The sequence below is a fragment of the Puma concolor genome, chromosome B4, assembly GCF_028749965.1.
Source record: "Puma concolor isolate L17-30 chromosome B4, mPumCon1.1.hap2, whole genome shotgun sequence".
In the NCBI taxonomy this organism is placed as follows: domain Eukaryota; kingdom Metazoa; phylum Chordata; class Mammalia; order Carnivora; family Felidae; genus Puma; species Puma concolor.
Window position 1 is genome coordinate 74,654,063 of NC_141673.1, and position 17,395 is coordinate 74,671,457.

The 17,395-nt window shown below is 43.8% G+C and overlaps 1 protein-coding gene across 1 annotated transcript in view; it reads right to left on the reverse strand.

Moving 5' to 3' along the window:
* The window catches only part of MUC19 (mucin 19, oligomeric), a 138,261-nt gene that overhangs the window by 33,765 nt on the left and 87,101 nt on the right, over positions 1-17,395 (reverse strand). Inside the window, exons 46-47 of the mRNA XM_086715120.1 lie at positions 6,369-14,786; positions 222-6,251 (exon numbers count right to left, since the gene is read on the reverse strand). Of these exons, the coding sequence (XP_086571246.1) occupies positions 222-6,251; positions 6,369-14,786 (14,448 nt within the window). The remainder of the gene's footprint in view (positions 1-221; positions 6,252-6,368; positions 14,787-17,395) is intronic.

Sequence of the window (17,395 nt, forward strand, 5' to 3'; positions counted from 1 at the left end):
TGCACATGGTCAAAAATAAAAGTAGGAGGGATAAAAACATAAACTTCTTAAGAAGTCTGTGGACTCACTTCAAAACAATAATGTTCTACAAAGCTCCCATCTTTAGTAAACGAGTTCTAAATATTCTAATTCTGACAAATGTATATAGTTCAAAAGTAGAAATCTGAACAAAATTTAAATTGCTTACAATAAATGGTCTATTTTCAGTGAACTTGACTTGCCTTCAGATGTGGTAACCTCATTCCTTAACATCCCAGTGGTTATCCCAGTTGATGATCCACTTGTCCCTGATCCTTCTGGTGATGGTCCAGTTGTTCCTGATGCTCCTGATGATGGTTGAGTTGTCCCTAAACCTAAAATAGCTGATCTAGTTGTCCTTGATTCTCCATTTGATGGTCCAGCTGTCACTGATCCTCCAGCTGGTGATGCAGTTGTTCTGGATCTTTCAGATGCTGGGATAGCTGTATCTGAAACTAAAACAAGTAGTCCAGTTGCTCCTGCTCCTCTAGATGATATTCCAGTTGTCCCTGGTGCTCCAGCTGATGGTCCAGTTGTCTCTGAACCTGTAACAGATGGGGCAGTTGTACCTGATCCTCCAGATGATGATCCTGTGGTCACTGAAACTTCAGCTGATGGTCCAGTCCTCTGTGATGCTACAAATGGTCCAGTTATTCCTGAATTCACAACAGGTGGTCCAAATGTCTCTGCTCTTTCAGGTAATCTTACAGTTGTCCCTGATCCTTTAGTTGATGGTCTAATTGTCCTTGAATCACTGACTGATGATATAGCTGATCCTAATATTTCAATTGATTCAGTGGTCTGTAACCCTGATGACCCAGTTTTGGCTGATCCTTTGGTCGATGGCCCAGTTGTTCCTGGTTCTATAGCTGGTGGTACAGTTGTCCCTAATCCTTCAGATGATTGTGGAGTTGTCCCTGAACCTAAAATAGATGGTCCTGTTGTTCCTGATCCTCCAACAGATGACTGAGTGGTCTCTGCTGCCCCAAATCCTTGTACAGTTGTTCCTGCTTCTTCAATTAATTGTCCAGTTGTCTGTGATTCTCCTATGGATGGTCCAGTAGTCTCGGACCTTACAACAGAGGTTTCAGTTGTTTCTGATAATCCAGAAAATATTCCAGTTGTCCTTGATCCTTCAGCTGAAGGTCCACTTGTTCCTAACTCATGTAATGTTCCAGATGTCCCTGTAAATCCTGCTGATGGCAAAGATGTTCCTGATTCTACAACAGATGGTCCAGTTGTCCCAAATCCACCCATTGATTGTCCAGTTGTCTTTGATATACCTACTGATGATATAGTTGTTCCTAATAGTTCAGATGGTGGTCCAGTGATGGATATATCTCCAGATGATGATCCACTTGTCCCAATCACTCCATGTGATGGTTCAGTTGTGCCTGAACCTATAACGGATGGTCTAGTTACCCTTGATTCTTCAGATGATGGCAGGGTTGTCCCTGAACCAAAACTTGATGATCCTGTCATTCCTGACAATCCAGTAGATGGTCTTGAGGTCTCTGATCCTAGGGCTGATTGTACAGTTGTCTTTGATTCTTCAGTTGATTGTTCAGTTGTCCATGATCCTACTATAGATGTTGCAGTAGTCTCTAACATTGCAACAGAGGTTTTGGTTGTTTCTGATACTCCAGCTAATGATCCAGTTGTCCTTGATCTGCTAGCTGATAGTCCTATGGTCCCTGATCCTCTAGCTGCTGTTTCAGTTGTCCCTGATCCTAAAACTGGTGGTCCAGTTGATTCTGTCAATCCTGGTGCTGATGAACGTATTCCTAATCCTACAACGGATGGTGCAGTTGTCCCTGATCCTCCAGTAGATGGTTGACTTGTCCTTGATATTCCAACAGAAGATCTAGTTGTTCTGAATACTTCAGTTGATGATCCAGTGGACCCAGATTCCCAGGATGACAGTCCACTTGTGACTGATCCTGTAGCAGATACTCCAGTAGAGCCCGACTTTACCAATAAAGGTCTAGTTGACCTTAATTTTTCAGAAGATGGTAAGGTCGTCCCTGAACCTAAAATAGATTGTCCTGTAGTTTCTGATCCTCCATGGAATAGTCCTGTAGTCCCTGACCCTCCAGATTCTAGACCTGTTGCCCCTGCTTCCTCAGCAGATTGTCCAGTTGTCTGTGTTCCTCCTATGGATGTACTCATAGTTGCTGAACTTACAACAAAGATTTCAGTTGTTTCTGATCTTCCAGAAAATGATTCAGTTGTCCCTGATCCTTTAGCTGATGGTCCAGTTGTTGCTAAACCAGCTGATGGTCCAGGTGTCCCTGTCAATCTTGATGGGAGAGATGTTCCTAATCCTACAGCAGATAGTCCAGTTGTCTCTAACCCACCAGATGATAGTCCAGTTGTCCTAGATATACCAGGTGATGATCTAGTTGTTCCTAATTCTCCAGCTGATGGTCCAATTGTCCCTTTCACTTCAGATGATGGTCCAGTTATGCCTGTCACTCCAGATGATGCCCCAGTTGTCCCTGAACCTACAACAGGCAGTCTAGTTGTCCCTGAAACCAAAACAGATTGTCCTGTTGTTTCTGATCCTTCATGGAATTGTCCTGTGGTCCCTGAACCTCCAGCTGTTGGTCCTGTTGTCCCGGCTTCTTCAATAGATTTTCCAGTTGTCTGGATTCCTCCTATGTAGGGACCACTAGTACCTGAACTTATAATAGAGATTGATGTTGTTTCTGATCTTCCAGAAAATGATCCAGTTGTCCCTGCTCCTTCAGCTGATGGCCCAGTTATTCCTAACCCATGTGACGGGCTAGATGTCCCTACCAATCCTACTGATGATACAGATGTTCCTGACTCTACAACAGATGGTCCTGCTGTCATCCCAGATCCACGCATTGATAATCCAGTTGTTTCTGATATACCAGCTGATGAACTAGTTGTTACTAATTCCTCAGCTGATGGTCCAGTTATTCCTGTCATTCCAGATAATGGTCCAGTTATGCTTTCCACTCTAGATGATGGCACAGTTGTCCCTGAACCTACAAAAAATCTTCCAGTTGTTCCTGACCCTCCTCGAAACGGTCCTGTTGTCCTTGCTTCTTTAGCTGACAGCCCATTTGTCTGGATTCCTCCATTGTAGAGACCACTAGTACCTGAATTTACAGTAGAGGTTGCTGTTGTTTCTGATCTTCCAGTGAATGATTCAGTTGGCTCTGGACCAGACATCCCTGTAAATCCTATTGATGGTACAGATGTTCCTGATTCTACAAAAAATGGTCCTCTTGTCATTCTAGATCCACTTGTTGATGGTCCAGTTGTCTCTGATATACCAGCTGATGATCTGATTGTTCCTAATACTTCAGATGATGGTCCAGTGGAATCAGATACTCCAGATGACAGTCCAGTTGTGGCTGATCCAGTAGCTGATACTCCAGTTGTGCCTGTCTTTACCAACAAAGATCTAGTTGTCCTTATTTCTTTAGAAGATGGTAAGGTCATCCCTGAACCTAAAGTAGATTGTTTTGTTGTTCCTGATCGACCATGGAATGGTCCTGTGGTCCCTGATTCTCCAGCTGCTTGTTCTGTTGTCCCTGCTTCTTTGGCTGACAGTCCAGTTGTCTGTGATCCTCCTGTAAATGGACCAATAGTCGCTGAACTTACAACAGAGGTGGAAGTTGTTTCTGATATTCCAGAATATACTCCAGTTATCCCTGATCCTCCAGCTGATGATCCAGTTGTTGCTAATCCAGGTGATGGACCAGAGGTCCCTGTCAATCCTACTGATGGTACAGATATGCCTGATCCTACAAAAGATGGTCCTGTTGTCACCCCAGATCCACTCATTAATGCCCCAGTGTTCTCCGATATACTGGCTAATGATCTACTTGTTCCCAATTCCATAGTTGATGGTCCAGTTATTCCTGTCACTCCAGATGATGGTACAGTTGTTCCTGACAAAACAACAGATTTTCTTGTTGTTTCTGAACCTAAAACAGAATGTACTGTTGTTCCTGATAATCCATGGAACAGTCCTGTGGTCCCTGAAGCTCCACCAGCTCGTCCTGTTATCCCAGTTTCCTCAGCAGGTGGTCCGGTTCTATGAGATCCTCTTGTGGACAGACCAGTAATCCCTGCACTAAAAACAGAGGTTTCAGTTGTTTCTGATATTCCAGCCAATGACTCAGTTGTCCTCGATACTACAGATGATTGTCCAGTTGTTCCAAATGCAGGTGATGGACCATAGGTACCTGTCAATCCTGTTGATGGTACAGTTGTTCCTGATCCAACAACAGACATTCCAGTTGTCCCTGAACCTCCAGAAAATAGACCAGTTGTACTTGATATATGAGTTGATGATCTAGTTTTACCAATTACTTCAGATGATGGTTCAGTGGACTCAGATACTCCAGAGGACAGTGCAGTTGTGGCTGATCCTGTAGCCAGTACTCCAGTTGTGCTGGACTTTACCAATGAAGGTCTCGTGGTCCTTATTTCTTTAGAAGTTGGTAAGGTTGTCCCTGAACCTAAAACAGGTTGTCTTGTTGTTCCTGATCGTCCATGGAATGGTCCTGTGGTCCCTGATATTCCAGCTGCTTGTTCTGTAGTCCCTGCTTCTTTGGCCGACAGTCCAGTTGTCTGTGATCCTCCTGTGGATGGACTGGTAGTGCCTGAACTTACAATGGAGGTTGCAGTGGTTTCTGATCTTCCAGCCAAGGACACAGTTGTCCTCAACCCTACAGATGACTGTCCAGTTGTTGCTAAACCAGGATATGGACCAGAGGTCCCTGTCAATCCTGCTGATGGCACAGATGTTTCTGATCCTACAACAGATGGTCCAGTTTTCCCTGACCCACCAGAAAATAGGCCAGCTGTACTTGATATACGAGTTGATGATCTAGTTGTTCTGAATACTTCAGATGATGGCTCAGGGGACTCAGATACTTCAAATGACTGTCCAGTTGTGGCTGATCCTGTAGCTGATATTCCAGTGGTGCTGGACTTTACCAATGAAGGTCTGGTTGTCCTTATTTCTTCAGATGATGGCCCAGTCGTCCATGAACTTAAAACGGATTGTCCTGTTGTTCCTGAACGTCCATGGAATGGTCCTGTGGTCCCTGATCTTCCAGCTGCTTGTTCTGTTGTCCGTGCTTCTTTGGCTGACAGTCCAGTTGTCTGTGATCCTCCTGTGGATGGACTAGTAGTGCCTGAAGGTACAATGGGGGTTGCAGTGGTTTCTGATCTTCCAGCCAATGACTCAGTTGTCCTCGATCCTACAGATGACTGTCCAGTTGTTGCAAACCCAGGTGATGGACCAGAGGACTCTGTCAATCCTCCTGATGAGAAAGATGTTCCTGGTCCTACAACAGATGGTCCAGTTGTCCCTGAACCTCCAGAAAATAGTCCAGTTGAAGTTGATATAGGAGTTGATGATCTAGTTGTTCTGAATACTTCAGATGATGGCTCAGTGAACTCAGATACTCCAGAGGACTGTCCAGTTGTGGCTGATCCTGTAGCTGATATTCCAGTGGTGCTGGACTTTACCAATAAATATCTGGTTGTCCTTATTTCTTCAGATGATGGCCCAGTTGTCCATGAACTTAAAACAGATTGTCCTGTTGTTCCTGATCGTCCATGGAATGGTCCTGTGGTCCCTGATCCTCCAGCTGCTTGTTCTGTTGTCCCTGCTTCTTTGGCCGACAGTCCAGTTGTCTGTGATCCTCCTGTGGATGGACTGGTAGTGCCTGAACTTACAATGGAGGTTGCAGTGGTTTCTGATCTTCCAGCCAATGACTCAGTTGTCCTCGATCCTACAGATGACTGTCCAGTTGTTGCAAACCCAGGTGATGGACCAGAGGACTCTGTCAATCCTCCTGATGAGACAGATGTTCCTGGTCCTACAACAGATGGTCCAGTTGTCCCTGACCCACCAGAAAATAGGGCAGGTGTGCCTGATTTTTGAGTTGACAATCTAGTTGTTCTGAATACTTCAGATGATGGCTCAGGGGACTCAGATACTCCAGATGACAGTCCACTTGTGGCTGATCCTGTAGCTGATATTCCAGTGGTGCTGGACTTTACCAATGAAGGTCTAGTTGTCCTTATTTCTTCAGATGATGGCTCAGTCGTCCATGAATTTAAAACGGATTGTCCTGTTGTTCCTGAATGTCCATGAAATGGTCCTGTGGTCCCTGATATTCCACCTGCTAGTTCTGTTGTCCCTGCTTCTTTGGCTGACAGTCTGGTTGTCTGTGATCCTTCTGTGGATGGACTGGTAGTGCCTAAACTTACAATGGAGGTTGCAGTGGTTTCTGATCTTCCAGCCAATGACTCAGTTGTCCTCAATCCTACAGATGATTGTCCAGTTGTTGCAAAACCAGGTGATGGACCAGAGGTCCCTGTCAATCCTGCTGATGGTAAGGATGTTCCCGGTCCTACAACAGATGGTCCAGAAGTTCCTGAACCTGCAGAAAATCGGCCAGTTGCACTTGATATACCAGTCGATGATCTAGTTGTTCTGAATACTTCAGATGATGGCTCAGTAGACTCAGATACTCCAGATGACAGTGCAGTTGTGGCTGATCTTGAAGCCAATACTCCAGTTATGCCTGACTTTACCAATGAAGGTCTCGTTGTCCTTATATCTTTAGAATTTGGTAAGGTCGTCCCTGAAACTAAAACAGGTTGTCTTGTTGCTCCAGTTCGTCCATGGAATGGTCCTGTGGTTCCTGCTACCTCAGCTGCTTGTTCTGTTGTCCCTGCTTCTTTGGCTGAAAGTCCAGCTGTCTGTGATCCTCCTGTGGATGGACTGGTACTGCCTGAACTTCCTATGAAGGTTGCACTGGTTTCTGGTCTTCCAGACAATGACTCAGTTGTCCTCGATCCTACAGATGACTGTCCAGTTGTTGCAAACCCAGGTGATGGACCAGAGGACTCTGTCAATCCTGCTGATGGCACAGATGTTCCTGGTCCTATAACAGATGGTCCAGTTGTCCCTGAACCTCCAGAAAATAGTCCAGTTGAAGTTGATATAGGAGTTGATGATCTAGTTGTTCTGAATACTTCAGATGATGGCTCAGTGGACTCAAATACTCCAGATGACTGTCCATTTGTGGCTGATCCTGTAGCTGATATTCCAGTGGTGCTGGACTTTACCAATAAAGGTCTGGTTGTCCTTATTTCTTCAGATGATGGCCCAGTCGTCCATGAACTTAAAACAGATTGTCCTGTTGTTCCTGATCGTCCATGGAATGGTCTTGTGGTCCCTGATCTTCCAGCTGCTTGTACTGTTGTCCCTGCTTCTTTGGCTGACAGTGCAGTTGTATGTGATCCTCCTGTGGATGGACTTGTAGTGCCTGAAGGTACAATGGGGGTTGCAGTGGTTTCTGATATTCCAGCCAATGACTCAGTTGTCCTTGATCCTACAGACGGTTGTCCAGTTATTGCGAACCCAGGTGATGGACCAGAGGTGCCTGTCAATTCTGATGATGGGACAGATGTTTCCAATCCTAAAACAGATGGTCCAGTTGTCCCTGAACCTCCAGAAAATAGGCCAGTTGTGCTTGATTTTCGAGTTGATGATCCAGTTGTTCTGAATACTTCAGATGATGGCTCAGGGGACTCAGATACTCCAGATGACGATCCAGGTGTGGCTGTTCCTGTAGATGATATTCCAGTTTTGCTGGACTTTACCAATGAAGGTCTAGTTGTCCTTAATTCTTCAGATGATGGCCCAGTCGTCCATGAACTTAAAACGGATTGTCCTGTTGTTCCTGATCGTCCATGGAATGGTCCTGTGGTCCCTGATCTTCCAGCTGCTTGTTCTCTTGTCCCTGCTTCTTTGGCTGACAGTGCAGTTGTCTGTGATCCTCCTGTGGATGGACTGGTAGTGCCTGAACTTACAATGGAGGTTGCAGTGGTTTCTGATCTTCCAGCCAATGACTCAGTTGTCCTCGATCCTACAGATGACTGTCCAATTGTTGCAAACCCAGGTGATGGACCAGAGGTCCCTGTCAATCCTGCTGATGGGACAGATGTTCCTGGTCCTACAACAGATGGTCCAGTTGTCCCTGACCCACCAGAAAATAGGGCAGGTGTGCCTGATTTTTGAGTTGACGATCTAGTTGTTCTGAATACTTCAGATGATGGCCCAGGGGACTCAGATACTTCAAATGACTGTCCAGTTGTGGCTGATCCTGTAGCTGATATTCCAGTGGTGCTGGACTTTACCAATGAAGGTCTAGTTGTCCTTATTTCTTCAGATGATGGCCCAGTCGTCCATGAACTTAAAACAGATTGTCCTGTTGTTCCTGATCGTCCATGGAATGGTCCTGTGGTCCCTGATCCTCCAGCTGCTTGTTCTGTTGTCCCTGCTTCTTTGGCCGACAGTCCAGTTGTCTGTGATCCTCCTGTGGATGGACTGGTAGTGCCTGAACTTACAATGGAGGTTGCAGTGGTTTCTGATCTTCCAGCCAATGACTCAGTTGTCCTCGATCCTACAGATGACTGTCCAGTTGTTGCAAACCCAGGTGATGGACCAGAGGACTCTGTCAATCCTCCTGATGAGACAGATGTTCCTGGTCCTACAACAGATGGTCCAGTTGTCCCTGACCCACCAGAAAATAGGGCAGGTGTGCCTGATTTTTGAGTTGACGATCTAGTTGTTCTGAATACTTCAGATGATGGCTCAGGGGACTCAGATACTTCAAATGACTGTCCAGCTGTGGCTGATCCTGTAGCTGATATTCCAGTGGTGCTGGACTTTACCAATGAAGGTCTAGTTGTCCTTAATTCTTCAGATGATGGCCCAGTCGTCCATGAACTTAAAACAGATTGTCCTGTTGTTCCTGATCGTCCATGGAATGGTCCTGTGGTCCCAGATATTCCAGCTGCTTGTTCTGTTGTCCTTGCTTCTTTGGCCGACAGTCCAGTTGTCTGTGATCCTCTTGTGGATGGACTGGTAGTGCCTGAACTTACAATGGAGGTTGCAGTGGTTTCTGATCTTCCAGCCAATGACTCAGTTGTCCTCGATCCTACAGATGACTGTCCAGTTGTTGCAAACCCAGGTGATGGACCAGAGGACTCTGTCAATCCTCCTGATGAGACAGATGTTCCTGGTCCTACAACAGATGGTCCAGTTGTCCCTGAACCTCCAGAAAATAGGGCAGGTGTGCCTGATTTTTGAGTTGACGATCTAGTTGTTCTGAATACTTCAGATGGTGTCTCAGGGGACTCAGATACTTCAAATGACTGTCCAGTTGTGGCTGATCCTGTAGCTGATATTCCAGTGGTGCTGGACTTTACCAATGAAGGTCTAGTTGTCCTTATTTCTTCAGATGATGGCCCAGTCGTCCATGAACTTAAAACGGATTGTCCTGTTGTTCCTGAACGTCCATGGAATGGTCCTGTGGTCCCTGATCTTCCAGCTGCTTGTTCTGTTGTCCTTGCTTCTTTGGCCGACAGTCCAGTTGTCTGTGATCCTCCTGTGGATGGACTGGTAGTGCCTGAACTTACAACGGAGGTTGCAGTGGTTTCTGATCTTCCAGCCAATGACTCAGTTGTCCTCGATCCTACAGATGACTGTCCAGTTGTAGCAAACCCAGGTGATGGACCAGAGGACTCTGTCAATCCTCCTGATGAGACAGATGTTCCTGGTCCTACAACAGATGGTCCAGTTGTCCCTGACCCACCAGATAATAGGGCAGGTGTGCCTGATTTTTGAGTTGACGATCTAGTTGTTCTGAATACTTCAGATGATGGCTCAGGGGACTCAGATACTTCAAATGACTGTCCAGCTGTGGCTGATCCTGTAGCTGATATTCCAGTGGTGCTGGACTTTACCAATGAAGGTCTAGTTGTCCTTATTTCTTCAGATGATGGCCCAGTCGTCCATGAACTTAAAACATATTGTCCTGTTGTTCCTGATCGTCCATGGAATGGTCCTGTGGTCCCAGATATTCCAGCTGCTTGTTCTGTTGTCCTTGCTTCTTTGGCCGACAGTCCAGTTGTCTGTGATCCTCCTGTGGATGGACTGGTAGTGCCTGAACTTACAACGGAGGTTGCAGTGGTTTCTGATCTTTCAGGCAATGACTCAGTTGTCCTCGATCCTACAGATGACTGTCCAGTTGTTGCAAACCCAGGTGATGGACCAGAGGTGCCTGTCAATCCTGCTGATGGGACAGATGTTCCTGGTCCTACAACAGATGATCCAGTTGTCCCTGAACCTCCAGAAAACAGTCCAATTGTACTTGATATACGAGTTGATGATATAGTTGTTCTGAATACTTCAGATGATGGCTCAGAGGACTCAGATACTCCAGATGACAGTGCAGTTGTGGCTGATCTTGAAGCCAATACTCCAGTTATGCCTGACTTTACTAATGAAGGTCTCGTTGTCCTTATTTCTTTAGAACTTGGTAAGTTCGTCTCTGAAACTAAAACAGGTTGTCTTGTTGCTCCAGTTCGTCCACGGAATGGTCCTGTGGTTTCTGCTACCTCAGCTGCTTGTTCTGTTGTCCCTGCTTCTTTGGCTAACAGTCCAGTTATCTGTGATCCTCCTGTGGATGGACTAGTAGTGCCTGAAGGTACAATGGAGGTCGCACTGGTTTCTGGTCTTCCAGACAATGACTCAGTTGTCCTCGATCCTACAGATGACAGTCCAGTTGTTGCGAACCCAGGTGATGGACCAGAGGACTCTGTCAATCCTGCTGATGGGACAGATGTTCCTGATCCTACAACAGATGGTCCAATTGTCCCTGAACCTCCAGGCCATGTTCCAGTTGTGCTTGATTTTCGAGTTGATGATCTAGTTGTTCTGAATACTTCAGATAATAGCTCAGTGGACTCAGATACTCCAGATGACTGTCCAGTTGTGGCTGATCCTGTGGCCAATACTCCAGTTGTGCCTGACTTTACCAACAAAGGTCTTGTTATCCTTATTTCTTTAGAAGTTGATAAGGTTGACCCTGAATGTAAAACAGGTTTTCTTGTTGTTCCTGATCGTCCATGGAATGGTCCTGTGGTCCCTGGTCTTCCAGCTGCTTGTTCTGTTGTTCCTGTTTCTTTGGCTGACAATCCAGTTGTCTGTGATCCTCCTGTGGATGGACTGGTAGTGCCTGAAGTTACAATGGAGGTTGCAGTGGTTTCTGATCTTCCAGCCAATGAGGCAGTTGTCCTCGATCCTACAAATGACTGTCCAGTTGTTGCAAACACAAGTGATGGACCAGAGGTGCCTGTCAATCCTGCTGATGGGACAGATGTTCCTGATCCTACAACAGATGGTCCAGTTTTCCCTGACCCACCAGGCAATGGTCCAGTTGTGCTTGATATACGAGTTGATGATCTAGTTGTTCTGAATACTTCAGATGATGGCTCAGTGAACTCAGATACTCCAGAGGACTGTCCAGTTGTGGCTGATCCTGTAGCTGATATTCCAGTGGTGCTGGACTTTACCAATGAAGGTCTAGTTGTCCTTAATTCTTCAGATGATGGCCCAGTCGTCCATGAACTTAAAACAAATTGTCCTGTTGTTCCTGATCGTCCATGGAATGGTCCTGTGGTCCCTGATCTTCCAGCTGCTTGTTCTCTTGTCCCTGCTTCTTTGGCTGACAGTGCAGTTGTCTGTGATCCTCCTGTGGATGGACTGGTAGTGCCTGAACTTACAATGGAGGTTGCAGTGGTTTCTGATCTTCCAGCCAATGACTCAGTTGACCTCGATCCTACAGATGACTGTCCAGTTGTTGCAAACCCAGATGATGGACCAGCGGTCCCTGTCAATCCTGCTGATGGGACAGATGTTCCTGATCCTACAACAGATGGTCCAGTTGTCCCTGACTCACCAGACAATAGTCCAGTTGTGCTTGATATACCAGCTGATGATCCAGTTGTTCCTAATTCTCCAGCTGGTGGTCCAATTTTCCCTGTCACTCTAGTAGATTGTCCAGGTATACCCATCACTCTAGATGATATTCCACTTGTTCCTGAGCTTACAACTGATGGTCTAGTTGTCTCTGAACCTAAAGCAGATTGTTCCATTGTTCCTGATACTCCAGGGAATGGTTCTGTGGTCCCTGATCCCCCAGATGTTGGTCCTATAGTCCTTGCCTCTTCAGGTGATAGTACAGTTGTATGGATTCCTCCTATGTAGGGACCACTAGTTCCTGAACTTACAATAGCAGTTGCCCTTCTTCCTGAATTCCCAGCAAATGATCCAGTTGTTTCTGCTCCTTCAGCTGATGGCCCAGTTGTTACTAACCCAGATGATGGGCCAGATATCTTTGTCCAACCTACTGATGGTACAGATGTTTCTGACCCTACAACAGATGGTCCTTCTGTCATCCCAGATCTACCCGTTGATAGTCTAGTTGTTTCTGATATACCAGCTGGTGATCTAGTTGTCCCCAATACCTCAGCTGATGGTCCAGTGGTGTCTGAATCGCCAGATGATGATCCCATGGTCTCTGTGTGTCCAGGTAATGGTCTGGTTGTCTCTGAAACTAAAACAGATGGTCTAGTGGTCCCTGATTCTTCAGATAATGGGTGAATTGTCCTTGAAACAAAAACAGATGACACTGATGTTCCTGATCCTCCAATGAATTGCCCTGTTGTCCCTGATCCTCTAGCTTCTTGCCCAGTTGTTCCTGAATCTTTAGTTGACCATCCCATTGTCTGTGATCCTCTTACAGGTGTTTCAGTAATCCCTAATGTTATAACAAAGGTTTTTGTTGTTTCTGATCCTTCAGCTAATGTTCCAGTTTCTCCTGATGCTCCAGCTGACAGTGTTGTGGTCCCTGATCCTCTAGCTGCTGTTCCAGTTATCTCTGGTCCTCCAACTGATGATCCAGTTGACCCTGTCAATCTTGTAGATGATGTAGATTTTACTAATCCTGCAACAGGTGCTGTAGTTGTTTGTGATACTTTCGTTGATGGTACAGTTGTTCCTAACCCAAATGATGATCCAGATGTCCCTGTTAATCCTACTGATGTTACTGATGTTCCTGATTCTTTTCCTGAACGTCCAGTTATCCCTGACCTTCCAGTTGATGGTCCAATTGTCCTTGACATACCAGATGATGATCTAGTTGTTCCTAATTCTCCAGATGATGGTCCCATTGTCCTTTTCACTCCAGATGATGCTCTGGTTGTCCCTGAACCTACAAAAAATAGTCTACTTGAAGGTATAGTTGTTCCTGGACCTACAACAGATGGTCTGGTTGTCCCTGAACCTAAAACAGATTGTCCTGTTTTTCCTGACCCTCCATGGAATGGTCCTGTGGTCCCTGAACCTCCAGCTGTTGGTCCTGTTGTCCCAGCTTCTTCAGCAGATTGTCTAGTTGTCTGTGATTTTACTGTGTAGGGACCAGCAGTCCCTGAAATTACAACAGGGGTTACTGTTGTTCCTGAATTTCCAGCAAATGATCCAGTTGTCCCTGCTCCTTTAGCTGATGGCCCAGTTATTCCTAACCCATGTGATAGGCCAGATGTCCCAGTCAATCCTACCGATGATACAGCTGTTCCTGATTCTACAAAAAATGGTCCTGTTGCCATCCCAGATCCAACTGTTGATGGTCCAGTTGTCTCTGATATACCAGCTGATGATCTTGTTGTTCCTAATGCTTCAGATGATGGTTCAGTGGACTCAGATACTCCAGATGACAGTCCACTTGTGGCTGATCCTGGAGTCAATACTGCAGTTGTACCTGACTTTACCAATGAAGGTCTAGTTGTCCTTATTTCTTTAGAAGTTGGTAAGGTCATCCCTGAACTTAAAACAGATTGTCTTGTTGTCCCTGATCGTCCATGGAATGGTCCTGTGGTCCCTGATATTCCAGCTGCTTGTTCTGTTGTCCCTGCTTCTTTGGCCGACAGTCCAGTTGTCTGTGATCCTCCTGTGGATGGACTGGTAGTGCCTGAACTTACAATGGAGGTTGCAGTGGTTTCTGATCTTCCAGCCAATGACTCAGTTGTCCTCGATCCTACAGATGATTGTCCAGTTGTTGCAAACCCAGGTGATAGACCAGAGGTCCCTGTCAATCCTGCTGATGGTACAGACGTTCCTGATCCTACAACAGATGGTCCAGTTGTCCCTGACCCACCAGACAATAGTGCAGTTGTGCTTGATATACCAGATGCTGATTTAGTTGTTCCTAATACTTCAGCTGTTGGTCCTGTAGTATCTGAATCTCGAGATGATGATTTAGTTGTTCTTGTCACTCCAGATGATGTTCCAGTTGTCCCTGAACCTAAAACAGATGTAGTTGTTCCTAATCCTTCAGATGTTTGAGTTGTCCCTAAACCCAGAACAGGTGTTTCTGTTTTTTCTGATTCTTCAGTGGATGGTCCTATAGTCCCTGATCCTCCAGCTGCTAGTCCACTTGTCTGTGCTTCTTCACCTGATCGTCCAGTTGTCTGTGATCCTCCTATGGATGGTCCAGTATTTCCTGACTTTAGAACAGAGCTTTCAGTTGTTTGTGATACTCCAGCAAATAATGTAGCTGTCCCTGATCCTTCAGCTGATGGTCCAGGTGTTGTTAACCCAAGTGATGGTTCAGTTGCTCCTGTCAATTCTTCTGATGGTACAGATGTTCTTGAAAGTACAACAGATGGTTCAGTTGTCTCTGATCCTGTAACTGATGATCTTGTTGTTGCTGATCCTCCCAGTAATGGTCCTGTTTTCCCTGTCACTACAGATGACAATACAGTTGTCCCTGATTCTTCAGCTGATATTCTAGTTGTCCCTGATCTTCCCTCAGATGGCCCAGTTGTTCCTCCTCCTTCAACATAGTGTCCAGTTGTTCCTGTAAAAATAAATAGTAAAACTACAATTTTGTTTTTAAGATACATCGTGGGATTTTTGTTGTTGTTAAACTAGGAGCTTTCTCCACTATAGCTTTCAAGCATCTTCATGGGTACCACCATATTTCATACCTTTTATTCTACAGTGTAACTTCTTCCTGTTTATTCATCTAGCAGTACTTTACTGGGTATCTTGTGTGGTATTGTATAAGTTCTCAGAAACATATAAATATTACTCATTTTACCATTGGAACTACCCTATGGCATATATAGTACTACTTTCCCTTTTGATAGAGTAGAAACTAAAGCAAATATAGTTGAAATAGCTTTTCAAAAATGATGTAGCTAGTAATTAGAGAGTTCTCAGTTTCATGAAGCATTCCTAGTTGAATGGAAGAGACATACAGACATATAAATTAAATTATATCCAAACAAACAAATCCACACACAAGAAAAGTGTCAAAGCACTAACATAAAGTGAGGTAATACTGAGCAACTGGGATTCTATTTTAGACTGCTTGGATAACAGACCTCTCTGAAAAAATGTCTTTTATTTTGAGATATGACAAAGAAGCAGAAAACTATGTGAAACTCAGAAACACTGCCTGAGTGGGAACAGCTAGGGCAAAAGCCATAAGGCTGAAATGAACTATTTGTGCTAGAAAAGCAGAAGTAGAAGGTGAATGTATTTGGAAAATTGGAGGTTACAGGGAGGACATGCCAACAACTTGGCATCACCCAGAATACTCTGATATGAGACCCTTATATCAAGAATTCCACCAAGGGAACAGATGAGGTTGGAAACCTTGGATTTGTTGAGACATGGATCTACACAGTAGTGTGTGTGTATGGTGCCTATTTACATCAAAGCTTCATTACTTGGGCATAGCAGCAAATAACCTACTGCCTACCATATCTTCAATCCTTCTGGAAGGTTCTCTTTCATAGAACCTGTTGTTTTATTTTGTTAATAAAAGTAAAGCCTCTGAATCCTTTACCAGATTGGGAACTCTTATTTCATTTCACATATTCACCAGATATCCACCAGATATTTATTAAGTCAGGCACTAAGCTAGGCACTGGGAATGCAAATGTAAACTAGCATAGGCAAGGTAACAAGACCTTTCTCTAGTTTTGATAGTAATTCACCAGTGTACTAGACAGTGGCTGTCTAGTAACAGAAAATGACTGGATGAAGATTCAATCATCTAGGCCCTGTTTTAGCCTCCAAACATATTCACCTATGACTAAAGTAAACACATTGATTTTTTTATTTATAAAATTTGAATAATCACTAATATATTGTCAATTGCACTAGGTGGCTATATGATTCGAGTAAGTGAATATATGTGAAAACACTTTGTCCATCTTATACTTAGTATAATTTTATGTGATTATCATTTTTATTTTTTGCTAAAACAGGTTAAGATGACTTACAAATGATATTATACGATGGTAAATGACTACCTCGTATCTTTATTTCATTGAATAAGTTGTACTCAATATATCCAGTAAAAAACAAAGTATAAAAACAGTTTTATTTTACTAATTAAATTTTTAAGCACTTTTTTTCCTATTTCATGAGAAATATTTACCAGTCCCCTTTCCTTCTCTCTTTTTTTCTCTCTGGTCCGTATCTTTGATCCTTTGAAACAATTTAAATATTATGAAACACAAACATTGTTTAGTAAGGTGTGGCTATACCCATTGCATATTGCATACCCTCACTGTATATTTTCCTGTAAGGTGAGTTTTGAGCAAATGAGGTATCTAGAGTCATGTTCTATTTGCAAATTCTAGAAAAGAAGAATTTTTTAAACCAAAGTGTAGAGATTTTAAGGAGCAAACTATTTGCTGAATGTTTAGACAATTCAGAAGGCAATGTTACTGAATATTCTTAGAAAAGGGAAAGCTGTTCATCAAGGTTATAGATCATTTTTCTATTCAATAATGAACTTATAAAGAAATATATTAATATTTTAAATCATGACTTTTTTAATACTAAAGAACCATGACATTTTTCTAATACTAAAGATAGCGGGTTTTTGAAAATAGATTGCAAAAAGAAAAATTCTAACTTGAACTTGAACATCCCTGTTGATGGCTGAGAATCATTTAATATCCAGAAGCCTATTATTCAACAAAGAAAAGAATTTATTGAACTCTCAAATATTTCTGTTATGGGAAAATCATATTATCAATCAATGAAATGCAGAAATACTATTATTTAGTACTTTTATATTTATATTTGTTTGTTGTGTAAGTGATTTTTTGTAGAGCCACTCAAACCTTAGATGAAGAAATGTAACTAACTGGATGAGGAAACATCCCTAACTCAAAAACAAAATTTAAGGACCAAATATAAGACGAAATGTTAGATGGTTACTATTACATTTTTAATTAACTCAGTTATAGTTGTATCAGGTAACATTCCAGTGATTTCTGCATTGGCCACATCAGATTCAAAATGCTGCATTAGTCTTGTTTAGTAACGGGGAACACCTGAACTGTCAGATCACTGTCACACTGTCATGTGCTGTTCTGAAAACCCAACAGTGCACAAATACTGAACAACAAAAAATTTAATGGCAATCTTTCTAGTACCACCAGA